Raw genomic sequence first — 16,094 nt, 5'->3', positions numbered from 1 at the left:
GGGATTTCTGAGCTCTAGTTAGCTTTCTCTGGTAGAGGGAAGCCTACTAATTCTTGTACTAATTAAATCTGTAAATTGTAGTAATTATGATCAATCATTAAACAGCCTTTCTTTGAATCCAAAGGGTATGTAACTGTCACTGTCTTGTGCTATCTCATATTGCAAGAGGAAAGAGGCCATTTGGCACCATCTGTCTTTAAGCTGTATCTAAATGTTGGTTCTTCTGTTGACCATTTATTGATATCTCAACATACCAAATCCCACATGACGTCAAAATGATCTTTAGAAATCACATAAATGGTCAATGGGTGATACGTACACACACCTAAATCAAAGATAGCACATGTCTAAGTGAACAGCCAGCAGATCACCTGACAGAATGAATCCCTCACTGGACAAAGCGGTCTGTGTGTGTGGCGCTGTCCACTGTACAAGACTGAAAGTTGTCACTCACCAAGGCCAGTGGAGTGCAATGCGTATGAGTAGAACCCTATGGAAATGAAAAATAACAGAGCTAAACTTAAAAGTCCTCTTGGCAATTAAAATATTAAAGATGTCAAAGCAGACCCATGGACTAGATTAAAAGAAATACAATCATTGAATCCCCAAGTTAATACAAAAACATGATAACTGCTACCACCTGGTCTCATATTGTATGCTACATGAATATTCACCTCCATTCACACTAACATTGCAAATGGGATAATCACTTCTGCCTGCGCTAATTAATGCATTTCCAATAGATATATACAGGGAGATTCATTAGAAAGAGGCCCCGAATATTCTGTTGTTACTTCGTTAGGATAAAGCAATGTGAACCAAAAAAATACGTTATATCCCTTGACGTATGTCCAATCGATTGCATTACATGCAATGCTGGAAGTGGTTTCCGTTTTCTGCCAGACACATTTCGACGTGGCGCTCCATGTTCCTGAACGTATCACAAGTGTCTCGGGGGGAAGGAATAGCAGCAATTTCACATTGCTTGTTTTCCTTCAAATCTTCCACAGTGCAAGGCTTGTTCCGGTAGACTTTTCCTTTGAGCAGACCCCAAAGGAAGAACTCTGGTGGTGTCAGATCCGGCGACCATGGTGGCCAAAGCCCCTTTGAAATGACCCTGTTGCCGAAGAAGGACTCAATTTCTGCCATGCTCCTTGCCGATGTGTGACACGTTGCTCCATCTTGTAACCTTCCGTTAACTCACAATCATCCAGTTGATTCTGACATCGCTTAAACGAACTGGTAACCCAACAGGTTCACACCATGAAGACGCGCTGCTCAGTACCATACACCACCATCCTGATGAGAAGTTGAGTGACTGAGTGAAGGAGTACGGGCCGTAGGCACCCAGAAGTTGCAAATGGGGGTTAAACGCCATGATGGCTGTCCGGCGCCTACCACATCGTTCCGACGCAGGGGCATCCCAGCTTGTTCAAAGCTCCATATACTGAGGAGCACATTGTACATTGTTTCGTTCAGATTGCTTCATCCTAGCGAGAGTTATTACAGAATTTTTGGGACATCTTTCGAATGAATCTCCCTGTACACAGATAATACTTTGTGATGATAATCAATTTTTATAAACAATTAACTGTTAAATTATAGTCACCACTATATTTGATATAATATTCACTACATCAAGCACTAATTAAATATTAACATTACGATCAAATTTATCTTCGAGACTAATATCGCATATCAGATAATCAACACCTCTAGCTCTAATAACAACTGAAGATACAATAACCACGATAGCCTATACAGCCTACTTACTCTCTATGAACACTTGGACTAATATTATATGTGGGATAATTAACATCACCTGTTAAAACCCTTTAGGTGATTAAATGATTATACCCTGAACTAATGAAATATTTCCAATAAGATAACCGTTAGTCTCTAGATTAATAACACAGATCAGATAAACACCACCTCCAGCTTCAGCTCTAACAACAAGTGAAGATATGACAACCACAATAGTCCACACAGTCTACTCTCAGTGCAATTATGCAGGGATATTTGGAATAATATTACATGTGCAATAATTAACACCCTGCGGTGGGTTGGCACCCTGCCTGGGATTGGTTCCTGCCTTGTGCCCTGTGTTGGCTGGGATTGGCTCCAGCAGACCCCCGTGACCCTGTGTTCGGATTCAGCGGGTTGGAAAATGGATGGATAATTAACACCACCCGTTAACACCCTGCACTAATTAAATATTTTCAAACTGATAGCCTTTAGTCTCAAGATTAATATCACAAATCAGATAATCACCACCTCAATCTCCGGGTCTGATAACAACTAAAGATATTGGGAAACCCCAATAGCCTACACAGCTACTTTCACATATTACATGTGTGGTGATTAACAATATCTGGTATACAGTAACCCTGTAGCTGAGTTGAGGATTATACCCCGTGCCATTAAAAGGCTGTAGATGTGACAGTCTCTACTGCATTCACTGATAGATAGATAGATAGATAGATAGATAGATAGATAGATAGATAGATAGATAGATAGATAGATAGATAGATAGATAGATAGATAGATAGATAGATAGATAGATAGATAGATAGATAGATAGATAGATAGATAGATAGATAGATAGATAGATAGATCTTTAATTGTCCCGGGAGAAATTTGCCTTTTTACATCAGATCTTTAAATAAATAAATACATAAAATCAGTAGTCGCCATCACCAACAGTACTACTGAACCAGTACAGATGTGCAGTGGACACGCTACGCCACATGATATAACACCAACTATTCCCAAACAGTGTTGCATTGATGGTAAACTTTTAACTTGGCTATCGAGAGCAGCTTTCGGACCTCAATACTGGTACCAAAATTGTTCAAAGCAAATGACAGATAACTCCAAACCCCCCATCCTACTCCAGACTCCCTGGTACGCCACACAATCGCCTGCTCCCATGGTGTGACAGGCCAACACACCGCACTCTGCACCGTTTCCCTCTTGATAGCCATGAAGACCCATTTGAGTCAAAACAATAATTCCCACCTTTAAGTCTCAATCACAACAAAGTAATGGGGGGGGGGGGGCTCCCCAGTGAAGTCCCGATTGCATTAAATCAATAATTCCCACAAGAAGTCCAGATTGTGTCAAAGCAATGGTGGTGGGTCACCCATGTGATGTTCCGATTGTGTGTAGTTTACGATGCAGACTTTATTCTACAACTGCAAGAGCTAGTGTCGAAGGGTGGGCTTAACAAGTGTTTTCCCGACACCAATAAAATATTCCAGATGTGGCCCTGTTTTTTTTCTCTAAGTAATTGAATTTTACAGAATGTGTTTTACTGCCTCCTCCCTTTTCTGGTGCCTTTCAGATCACTAAGGCATCTTCTTGTCAGGTTTGCTCCATTTCTCTGGTCATTTTGTGTTCTTTTAATGCAATAATTAAACTGATCAACTACCCACTCCAGCTTAGAAAGTGATGAAGTTTGTGACCGAAGAGAAGTTGAGTGTATCATGTCATAACGTATACAGTGTGTGACTGTATGAGCATCCAGAATCATCTTCTCTCTGTGTTCGAAATTAGCACGGGAGTCATCTCCACTTGGCTCTGTCTCTTCTTCCTCCTCAGCGGTGTGTAGTCTTGCTCTTTGCATCGTAAACCTGCCACACACCTTTAATGCTCTTTGTCAGTTCTCAACTATTGTCAAATTTTTCTGAATAATTTTTCTTTTTTTTCTTTCCTTTCTTTCTTTCATTCCCCGGGGCTCTGACAGACATGCTCTTAATGAAAGGGAGCCTGGCGGATTCAGCCGAATATTTAGAAATGTGTGTTAACATGCCAGGTAGTTTGCTGAAGCTCAATGTATAGCAGCTGCAGGCGTTATTATTTTCTTTTTCTTTTTTTTTGACCTCTGCACAATCAATATAAAGACAAAGAGAGAAAAAATAATCTCTCAGTAGATGTGTGGTCCTGCATACCTTTCAAAGAAGGCCCAAAGATATGGTGAAAGGCGTCCTCGTGGATCAGCAGTCGTCAAACAGTCGGCATTACAAACTCTGATATTCACATCTTGTTTTGGGCCCTGATCCTGCTCTCCAACCTTATTATTATTAATATTTTTCTTTTTTACTCTGCTTTAGGGTGCTGGTGGTGAAAGAGGCCCTCCCGGACAGGCAGGTGCTATTGGACTTCCTGGACGTCCTGGTGGTTCCGGACCCCCTGGACCAATGGGGGAGAAGGGGTCTCCGGTAAGACTCTCCAGATACAAGCACTCACCATTCATCTCCTGCTTTTGTGACTTGTTCAAAACGTACCAAAAGTCATTGGGGGCTCTGAGTTGTGTCCATAAGGGGACCCTAATTTAGAAGGGGTCGCTCTCTTTCTTTCTATCCATTCCTTATTACTTCTCCACCCAGCATTGATGTTTATGAATGAAATGCATCTGCAGCTCGCTCTTAACTGTTAAATGTCACTCTGCAAATTCTTAGTTTTTCAGTGCCCTGGTGGAAAAGCTCTGTCTTAAATGACAGCCATGCTGCGCGCAGCACTTAAGACCTGACTGTCTGCATAGTGCAGAGCGAAAGCACTAGCTGTTTACAAAGCGCAAGCTGACAGTGTTAAAAAATAGATCTGTCTTCCGTTAGAGGCAACCGTGAATATGCAGTGCTGCCACTAGAGGGCAGATTTAAACGAGACACCAGACCACTCACACCAACACCCCAACACTGGCTCGGTCTGGGCCACACTGGCAGCAATCGGAACCAACATTTGAACCCAGGAATGCTACCCTCTGTGCCACCATAAAGAATTAAAGCCTTATACGATCATGAATAGACCCTATATGGATCACTAAGAAGAAAACTTAGGCTAGTAGAAATGCCACACTCCCGTCAACAAATCGGTCAGGTGCCATATAGCGTCTTTCTCAGCAAAAATCATTACAAGTTGCTTCTAATGAATTGATTAAGACTAAGTATAGCCTTATATGGGCAACTGAAAATAAAAATATGAATTAGCATGCTCACACTGGTATTAATATTACTCTCCCATCAATCAATCAAACTTTATATAGTGCCTTTCACAGAAGACTTCATTAAAAGATCTGCCATAAAACAGAAGAAGAAGAAGATACTTCTAATGAATGAATTATGAGTTACCCTCATGAGTTATGAGATGTACATACAGAGAATAAAAGACACAATCTGAATTAATATACTCAATCTAGCATTAATGCTACACCCCACCAATCAGTCAAACTCTTATATAGTGCCTTAAATAGCAAACACCATTACAAGATGCTTTCTAATGAGTAAGTCTGACCTCACGTGAGTTACTGAAACAGAAAGATGAAATCTGAATGTTCACCTTTTAATATCAATACTACACCCCAGCAATCAATGGCTCAGACTTTATATAGTGCCTTTCACAGCATACACCATTACAAGAGGCTTCTAATGAGTAGGTCCTGAATAAGTGTAACCTTACATGAGTTACTGAGACAGTAAAGACAACATTTGAACCTGCACTCTCTGTAATAAAATTAATTTAACACCCCACCAATCAATCAATCAATCAATCAATCAATCAATCAATCAATCAATCAAACTTTATATTGTGCCTTTCTCAGCAAACATCTTTACAAATGTGATGAATATATTATGAGACAGTGAAATCGTATGTAGTGTACTCAGTAGGAAAGATGACATTTAAATTGACATGCAAAATCGATCAATGTATCTATGTATTTTTATACTGTATATAGTGCCTTTCATATCTATCTATCTATCTATCTATCTATCTATCTATCTATCTATCTATCTATCTATCTATCTATCTATCTATTTTTATACTGTATATAGTGCCATTCATATCTATTTATCTATCTATCTATCTACATACAGTATCTATCTATCTATCTATCTATCTATCTATCTATCTATCTATCTATCTATCTATCTATCTATCTATCTATCTATCTATCTATTTTTATACTGTATATAGTGCCATTCATATCTATTTATCTATCTATCTATCTACATACAGTATGTATGTATGTATGTATGTATCTATCTATCTATCTATCTATCTATCTATCTATCTATCTATCTATCTATCTATCTATCTATCTATCTATCTATCTATCTATCTATCTATCTATCTATCTATCTATCATATAGTGCCTTTACAAATCTATCTAACACGTTTGCTGACTGGCCGACCAACCACAAATGTTACCTGGTAGGCAACCATCCAAATAATGAGATTGGAATTCAAATCTATGAATGTAATACTCCAATCTTCACCCTATTAAATCAGCGAACCTGCCGCAGTGGCACAATATCTGAGACTTCGCTTCAGGCATGGATGTCCGAGGTTTGATTCCCGTAAAGGGGATCAAAGGTGCATACACCTGATGAATGCCAATCAGGGCGAAATACGTGTCGTCTTCTCCTTGTATTAATTGGCAGGTACTGCATCACGTATCTATGATCTGCTTCTTGCTACTGAGAAGATGTGGTGGATCTTTGCCAACTGGCTGACCAACCACAAGCGTTACCTGGTAGGTGACCATCCAAATAATCAGATTGCAATTCAGACCTATACACGTAAGGAAAAACAACATTTGAATTGAAATGCAAAAATGCAGAATGTGGTATTAATATCACACCCCCACCAATCAAGCAATTCAAATGTGTATCTCAACACTCACGGTAAGAACCACTTCAAAATAAAATTAAATAAGAAGATAAAATGGGCGAGAGGTTGCCTGAAGCCTGGATGAGACCAACTGACAACACAAAACATTGCAAAAGACCTATATTGGTTACACAGATTATTAAATACACAAATAAATAGTGGGGGAAAAAGGGAAAATGTCTAAATACCAACCACGTATAAAAAAAATCATCTCAATGTTGTGACTGAGTGCACTCAAAATAGCGAAAGAGTCGTGAGGCCTCCAAAAGACACAATAAAGTCATTTTCACTGAGCCTCACCCCAGGCAGCCTGGCCTCAAACTTCTACCAATCCATACCTCCTGAAATGTGAAACAGGCAGAGGAGACTGTGAGGGGAGCTAATCCAGGTCTTCAGAACCCTCAAAGGCACCGATGAAGTAGATTCAGTGATTTGTGTCCTTGAGGACACCAGTAGGAAATTAAGGGGAAGTGCATTTCGGACGAAAGCCAGGAAGCACTGTGGGGATGTGGGACAAACAACCGAGTCACAGAGTGGAAGCAGAAACCTTGAGAACATTTAAGAAGAATCTGGATGAGATATCGGAACAGCTTAGCTACTTAGTAAACAAATGCAAATCCAATTAAAAGGTGTTCTCATGAACCGATTATGAACAAGTGTAACCTCGTATGGCCTATTGAGTCGGAAAATACGACACCCCCACCAATCAAAGTGAACGGTCCTCCTCTCGTTTGTCAAATTTCTTTTGTCCTTAGGTATTTTAATGAATCTATTTTATATAGCACCTTTAGTGATTATTACAATCCCATAACATTCTGCTTGACACAAAGCATGTCAGTTAACTTGCTTCCATAGTATCCTTGTACACTGAAAACCATTAAAAACTGCAACTTTAAAATCCCACCGCTGACTCCTGAATTGACCCTCCATGGTGAGCACTAACCAGGTGTCACTCTGCTGAGGCTCTCTGTCTGTTGTTATACTTTGATTTATTTTGTAAAGCGCTTCTTTGAAGGTTATATGTGAAGTAGAAATGCGACATTAAAAGGTCACACACGGCTTGGCTATGAAATTGTGATTTATTAGCGGAAGAAAAGCTCTTTGTCACACTTTTCATAGTGGAAGGCGCTACAATAAAATAATGATTGCTTTGTGTGATAAAACACAGGGGAACAATTATCCTCCTCCTCGTAACGCACAAATAATGAACGACTGGAGGACTGAGTTCCAGTAAAAGTGATCTCAAAGGCTGAATAATTTAACAAGCGTATTTATCTGTCTGGAATCCACTAAAAATAGAGCTAATGACTTATTGATGAAGATTAAACTTTGATGCACTCTTTGCGGCTGGGGGACTGGGCCTCGGAATAAATGAATGCTCAGCACATCTCACGTGCGATGGAAAAACCTAGTAACTGCTATTTTTTGCCAAAATTGAGTTGTTTTAGTTTTTGGAGTTACTCGGTCTTTCCTGATGTTATAAGGTAGGTAAGATTAAATAAGAAGATAATATGGGTGAGAGGTTGCCTGAAGCCTGGATGAGACCAACTGACAACTGAACTGATGGGCAAATATGTCTTCATTCCGGTCATAGCGCGACAGAAGTGACATCATCAATAGCGCTTGTACCGGAAGTGACAACATCAAAGGCAATGGAAAAGAGGTGTCATCGGGACCGGAAGTGATGTCATCAATAGCACTGGTACCGGAAATGGCGTCATCATAGGCGCCAGAAGCAACCAGGATTTCTAGTGGATGGTCTGCAGAGGATTGAGATAGAAAGTCAGTGCAGCTCGCCACCCCCAGGTCTGGCGTGGTACTACTATTATTCAGGCCTTTTAGCTGCCTCCCAATCGCATGTGTGTGGCATAGGACAGTCCACCTTTTTCCTACTGAGGACCGTGGCCTCCGATTTGGAGGTGCTGACCCTCATCCCTACCACTTCACACTCCGTTTCAAACCATGCGTGCTGGAATTCGTGCGTACAATTCTAAGACCACAGAACTGGACCCCCTTCCTTGCTGCACTTTGATGTCCTGTCCATGAAAATCACAAACAGGATAGGAGACAAAGCACAGAAAGCCCTGGCAGAGTCCCACACAGCCACTGGAAATGGTGCTGATGCTTTTCCAATTACGCAGACACAAGGGGGCTCCGCCCCCTGCTCGCTTCGCTCACCTACCCCCGGCGTTGGGTATCCTGAAATACATTAGTCGAGCTTGTTCGTTTTGGAGCTGTGCCCGCTTTGCCCGCGACATTTCAGACGCGCGTTGTAGATGCCTGCGTTCATTGATTTTATCCAGGCGGGCTCGTGTTTGTATATCCGTCAGTCGAGCTTGTTCATTTTGAACCCGTGCCTGCTGTGCTTCCGCAGTTTCGGGCACGCGTTGTAGGCGCCTGCGTTCATTGATTTTATCCAGCTGGGCTCGTGTTTGTATATCCGTCAGTCGAGCTTGTTCGTTTTGAACCCGTGCCTGCTGTGCTTCCGCAGTTTCGGGCGCGCGTTGTAGGCACCTGCGTTCATTGATCTTATCCAGGTGGGCTCGTGTTTGTATCGTTGAGCTGTATTGTGTTTGAATTTGGTGTAAAGCGTTCAGCGGTTTGTACAATCCCAAGCAGCACATCATTCCCAACTGCACTCCGCAGTAGTGCCACTCACAATATGGCGGTGACGCCTGTGCCTTCCGTAGTAGTGCCACTCACAATATCGCGGTGACGCCTGCGCCTTCACTCCGTACCATCTTTGTGGACCTGTGGGGCCGCCGTAGCCTCTTCCATTTGAATCTGGGCTGCAGCGCAGAATCCTCTTTTTTGTGTGGCTGTATCAGTAGTCGTTAGCTATGGGCGCGTTGTTGCTTCATTTCTCATTCACGTCAGTTGAGCTCTTTCGTTTTTGGGCCATGACTCCTTCGTGCACAGTGGATACGACTTCGCTTGCGGTTTATGAGACGTGCGCTGTACGCGCCTGCGCAGTATGTCTCATGGTCCCATCGCCGTGTACCTGCGTCCATGCCATCCGGTTTACCATTCTCGGTTAGTAATATGGATGACTGTCACAGTGATTATGCAGGGACTGAATAGACCTTATTAGGGACCCCCCGTTACCACATACTCTTCCAGAACCCGTTGAGGAATACGGTGATTAACTTCTCAAAGTCCATAAAACACATGTAGACCGATTGGGTGTTCTCCCATGCGCTATCCAAATTTCTCATGAGGGTAAAGAGCTGGTCCACCGTTCTGCAGCCTAACCCTTCCAATTATTATAATTATTTTTATTTTTTAATACATGCTTGGTTGAAGACAGGATTTACATTTAGGATGATGCAACAGAAAACAACCAATTAGGAAGCAGCAAGGTCAACTGTCAAATAAGTATATTTAGTTAACCCAACCTGTATTAGACGTTAATATTTATAACATTCAAAAATATTTTATAGGTGGATTGGCGATTCTAAATTGGCCGTAGTGTGTGCTTGGTGTGTGGGTGTGTTTGTGTGTGTCCTGCGGTGGGTTGGCACCCTGCCCGGGATTGGTTCCTGCCTTGTGCCCTGTGTTGGCTGGGATTGGCTCCAGCAGACCCCCGTGACCCTGTGTTCGGATTCAGCGGGTTGGAAAATGGATGGATGGAAAAATATTTTATATAACATTACAACTCGAGCACAAAGGTTTCCAACATTTTAGACACGTTATAAGAAAAAAATACCAGAACAGGTCAAACACCCTTATTTATAAATGAAACAGTCCAGAGTGACGAAGTGACCATAGTGTCCAGAGTTAAAGCTTCTAACAGTGAATAGTTATATCGTTGTCCATCAGGCCAACGCTTTTCGGGAATCTACCCATCTTCAGGGCCGGACAAACAGGAAACTGAAGATAAATAGATAATATTTACATCTTAAACATTATATCCAAATCATATTATGTAATATTATCCATCCATCCATCCATTATCCAACCCGCTGAATCTGAACACAGGGTCACGGGGGTCTGCTGGAGCCAATCCAAGCCAACACAGGCCACAAGGCAGGAACCAATCCCGGGCAGGGTGCCAACCCACCACAGTTATGTAATATTATCTACTCTTGAAATCTTCTCTGTAATTTTAATATTTCTATTGTACTATCATATTGAATTGAGGATTACTTGTGTTCTGTTCTGTGTATTGTATTGTATTTGCCCCGTTATTTTTGGACACCCACTGCACAGGCTCTGAAAGGGATATTAAGGAATCACCTACCACAGGATACAACTTCTAGAAAACATTTCATCCAGAGCGCCTACACTCTAAAAACAGGGATCTCTCTCCTATTTAAAGGGCACATAATTTGTAAATAGATCCTGGTGTGCCCATTAGCCCAATACATTAATTAAACTTAATTAAGGGCTAATTTAAGACCGCATAGCTGGAGAAGCATAATACCATATAATAAATTAGAAATAAAAAGAAAAAATTCACACAGACCATCCACAAAAGCCAGTAAACAGATGTAATCCCTTCATATTTGTCTCAAAAAAATGATGGAAACAGTCAAAATGCTAAATAATCAATCATACAAAAAAAACACCACATTGCACTAACCAAATAAGAAGCAACTGGTTTAGTGTAACTTGATGTTTGTTTGTATCATTGACACAACAGAAAGACAGCACAGTATGGCCAGTGCAGCTACAATCACTGCCCTTTATTTCTTTTTTACTTTCTCTTATACAAAGTATAGGTAAGTATTGTCCATCCATCCATCCATCCATTGTCTCCCGCTTATCCGAGGTCGGGGTCGCGGGGGCAGCAGCTTGAGCAGAGATGCCCAGACTTCCCTCTCCCCGGCCACATCTTCTAGCTCTTCCGGGAGAATCCCAAGGCGTTCCCAGGCCAGTCAAGAGACATAGTCCCTCCAGCGTGTCCTGGGTCTTCCCCGGGGCCTCCTCCCGGTTGGACGTGCCTGGAACACCTCACCAGGGAGGCGTCCAGGAGGCATCCTGATCAGATGCCCGAGCCACCTCATCTGACTCCTCTCGATGCGGAGGAGCAGCGGCTCTACTCTGAGCCCCTCCCGGATGACTGAGCTTCTCACCCTATCTTTAAGGGAAAGCCCAGACACCCTGCGGAGGAAACTCATTTCAGCCGCTTGTATTCGCGATCTCGTTCTTTCGGTCACTACCCATAGTTCATGACCATAGGTGAGGGTAGGAACATAGATCGACTGGTAAACTGAGAGCTTCGCCCTGCGGCTCAGCTCCTTTATCACCACGACAGACCGATGCAGCGCCCGCATTACTGCAGATGCCGCACCGATCCGCTTGTCGATCTCACGCTCCATTCTTCCCTCACTCGTGAACAAGATCCCGAGATACTTGAACTCCTCCACTTGAAGCAGGATCTCGCTACCAACCCTGAGAGGGCACTCCACCCTTTTCCGGCTGAGGACCATGGTCTCGGATTTGGAGGTGCTGATTCTCATTCCAGCCGCTTCACACTCGGCTGCGAACCGATCCAGAGAGAGCTGAAGATCACAGCCTGATGAAGCAAACAGGACAACATCATCTGCAAAAAGCAGTGACCCAATCCTGAGCCCACCAAACCGGACCCCCTCAACGCCCTGGCTGAGCCTAGAAATTCTGTCCATAAAAGTTATGAACAGAATCGGTGACAAAGGGCAGCCCTGGCGGAGTCCAACTCTCACTGGAAACGGGTTCGACTTACTGCCGGCAATGCGGACCAAGCTCTGGCACCGATCGTACAGGGACCGAACAGCCCTTATCAGGGGGGCCGGTACCCCATACTCTCGGAGTACCCCCCACAGGATTCCCCGAGGGACACGGTCGAATGCCTTTTCCAAGTCCACAAAACACATGTAGACTGGTTGGGCAAACTCCCATGCACCCTCCAGGACCCTGCTAAGGGTATAGAGCTGGTCCACTGTTCCGCGACCAGGACGAAAACCACACTGTTCCTCCTGAATCCGAGGCTCGACTATCCGACGGACCCTCCTCTCCAGGACCCCTGAATAAACTTTTCCAGGGAGGCTGAGGAGTGTGATCCCTCTGTAGTTGGAACACACCCTCCGGTTCCCCTTCTTAAAGAGGGGGACCACCACCCCAGTCTGCCAATCCAGAGGCACTGTCCCTGATGTCCATGCGATGTTGCAGAGGCGTGTCAACCAAGACAGTCCTACAACATCCAGAGCCTTGAGGAACTCCGGGCGTATCTCATCCACCACCGGGGCCCTGCCACCAAGGAGTTTTTTGACCACCTCGGTGACCTCAGTCCCAGAGATGGGGGAGCCCACCTCTGAGTCCCCAGGCTCTGCTTCCTCATTGGAAGGCATGTTAATGGGATTGAGGAGGTCTTCGAAGTACTCCCCCCACCGACCCACAACGTCCCGAGTCGAGGTCAGCAGCGCACCATCCCCACCATATACAGTGTTGACACTGCACTGCTTCCCCTTCCTGAGACGCCAGATGGTGGACCAGAATCTCCTCGAAGCCGTCCGAAAGTCGTTCTCCATGGCCTCCCCAAACTCCTCCCACGCCCGAGTTTTTGCCTCAGCAACCACCAAAGCCGCATTCCGCTTGGCCTGCCGGTACCTATCAGCTGCCTCCAGGGTCCCACAGGACAAAAGGGTCCTGTAGGACTCCTTCTTCAGCTTGACGGCATCCTTCACCACCGGTGTCCACCAACGGGTTCGGGGATTGCCGCCACGACAGGCACCGACCACCTTACGGCCACAGCTCCGGTCAGCCGCCTCAACAATAGAGGCACGGAACATGGCCCATTCGGACTCGATGTCCCCCACCTCCCTCGGGACATGGTCGAAGTTCTGCCGGAGGTGGGAGTTGAAGCTACTTCTGGGCTCACCACCTATGGGAGGGGCCAAGGAGGTCGGGTGCAGTGTGAGTTGGGTGGTGGCCGAAGGCGGGGACCTTGGCGGTCCGATCCTCGGCTACAGAAGCTGGCTCTTGGGACGTGGAATGTCACCTCTCTGAAGGGGAAGGAGCCTGAGCTAGTGTGCGAAGTTGAGAGGTTCCGGCTAGATATAGTCGGACTCACCTCGACGCACAGCTTGGACTCTGGAACCAATCTCCTTGAGAGGGGCTGGACTCTGTACCACTCTGGAGTTGCCCCCGGTGAGAGGCGCTGAGCGGGTGTGGGTATACTTATTGCCCCCCGACTTGGAGCCTGTACATTGGGGTTTACCCCGGTGGACGAGAGGGTAGCCTCCCTTCGCCTTCGGGTGGGGGGACGGGTCCTAACTGTTGTTTGTGCGTATGCACCGAACAGCAGTTCGGAGTACCCACCCTTTTTGGAGTCCCTGGAGGGGGTGCTAGAGGGCATACCTTCTGGGGACTCCCTCATTCTGCTGGGAGACTTCAATGCTCACATGGGCAATGACAGTGAGACCTGGAAGGGCGTGATTGAGAGGAATGGCCCCCCCGATCTAAACCCGAGCGGTGTTTTGTTATTGGACTTCTGTGCTCGTCACGGATTGTCCATAACGAACACCATGTTCAAGCATAGGGGTGTTCATATGTGCACTTGGCACCAGGACACCCTAGGCCTGAGTTCGATGATCGACTTTGTGGTCGTGTCGTCTGACTTGCGGCCACATGTCTTGGACACTCGGGTGAAGAGAGGGGCGGAGCTGTCAACTGATCACCACCTGGTGGTGAGTTGGCTTCGATGGTGGGGGAGGATGCCAGTCAGGCGTGGTAGGCCCAAACGTGTTGTGAGGGTCTGCTGGGAACGTCTGGCAGAGCCCCCTGTCAGAAGTAGGTAAGTATTGTAATCGTCCAAAATTTCCATTTTGAGGTTTCGATGAATTTTGTTGAACGCTTTAGACCTTCCTGAGTCTGATTTACTTTTTCATTGGGAAAGTTTTGTAATCATCCAAAAAATCAATTTAATCTCAATGTTTTAGACCTCCCTGAGTCTGATTTACTTTCTCGTAGGGAAAAAAATAAAATTAAATTTCGAGATTTTGATGAATCTCGATGTTTTAGACCTTCCTGAGTCCAAAACTACCATTTTTGAAATTATGTCTGTGTGTCTGTCTGTGTGTGTGTTTGTCTAAACATGATAACTTGAGTACGCTTTCACTTGGGTCAACTAAATTTTGCATACAAGTATTCGGTACAAAACGTAGATTTCTATCAACCTTTGAGCTGTTTCCGCTAACCGGAAGTGGTATACTTTTTTATTCATGCAGCTGCAGAGTCTGATTTATTCAACTTTACTTTTATAATAATTGTTCAATATATTATTCATTTAATTTGATATATTGTTGATGGTTGTAATCGTCCAAAAATTCCATTTCGAGGTTTTGATGAATCTCGACGCTTTAGACCTCCCTGAGTCCAATTTACTTTCTCCTAGGGAAAGTATTGTAATCATCAAAAAATTCAATTTAATCTTGTCGCTTTAGACCTCCCTGAGTCTGATTTACATTCTCGTAGGGAAAGTATTGTAATCGTCCAAAAATTCAATTTCGAGATTTTACTTTTATAATAATTGTTCAATATATTATTAATTTAATTTGATTTATTCTTGATGGTTCTTTAATATACATAATATAAAAATATAATAATTGTCTTGTGGTTAACTCCTTAAATATCCATCCCCATGTCTGACTTTGCGAGAAAAGTCTATGGGAGACCACTCTCAATTCTTTCCATTCCGTTGTGGTACATAAAACACGAGATATCAGACAGACGAGCTCCCCTTCTGTTTATGAGGTCCAAGCCTCCATGTTCCTTATTCTCCACCACTGCGTGACATGCATTGTTCTTCCTGATGAGCGTTCATCGGTTGTCAACTCTCATGCACACGTAGCCCACCCTACATGAAAACAATCCAACCTCTTTGATTTTATGCACGTGAATCACAAACTAGTTGGAGTGAGTCGCTGCGTATATCAGGCAAGATGACTGAACTTCATAGGAGTGTGGCACGACTGCCTCCGATTATGTAAATGAAGGATACGTGTGACAGTCTAATGTGACATGGCCTTAAAGGAGCAACAAGGGCATTTAGGGACCTTTGTTGCCCCTTTTGTAAACAGTGCCAGGTTTGTTGGCATTCTGTATACTCAGCCATCCCCAATGTTTGTTTCCAATTTCTTCTCCTAAACCTCTACTAAAGAATTTGTTTTCTCTGTTGCTCTCCAACATGCAGCGTGTAATAAGTAAATAATGAGTTTTTTATCCACTTTGGAAGTGCAAAAATTTTGCATCAGTTCTGCCATGAAGCTACACCTCCTGGTTGAGTGCATTTTTTGCCATGACGTGTCTGTGCGGCACATCACCAAAAACGTCACGCCTAAATACTGCAGTTCTTTAACCCCATTCAATTCAGAAGGAACGTTCCAGCGCAATGCCACATAGACCATTTGGAATGTCCACAAATGTGTTTAGAAGTGGCGGAGCTG

At 44.0% G+C, this 16,094-nt stretch overlaps 1 protein-coding gene across 4 annotated transcripts in view; it reads left to right on the top strand.

Moving 5' to 3' along the window:
• LOC114667466 (collagen alpha-1(XI) chain-like) overlaps positions 1-16,094 on the top strand; it is a 377,917-nt gene that overhangs the window by 258,558 nt on the left and 103,265 nt on the right. For all 4 annotated transcript variants that reach the window (XM_051920865.1, XM_051920864.1, XM_051920867.1 and 1 more), the window contains one exon: positions 4,113-4,220. In XM_051920865.1, the coding sequence (XP_051776825.1) occupies positions 4,113-4,220 (108 nt within the window). The remainder of the gene's footprint in view (positions 1-4,112; positions 4,221-16,094) is intronic.

Source organism: Erpetoichthys calabaricus, chromosome 17 (genome assembly GCF_900747795.2).
Source record: "Erpetoichthys calabaricus chromosome 17, fErpCal1.3, whole genome shotgun sequence".
In the NCBI taxonomy this organism is placed as follows: domain Eukaryota; kingdom Metazoa; phylum Chordata; class Cladistia; order Polypteriformes; family Polypteridae; genus Erpetoichthys; species Erpetoichthys calabaricus.
Note: the sequence above shows the minus strand (reverse complement) of the source record. Positions and strands in the feature narration are given on the sequence as shown.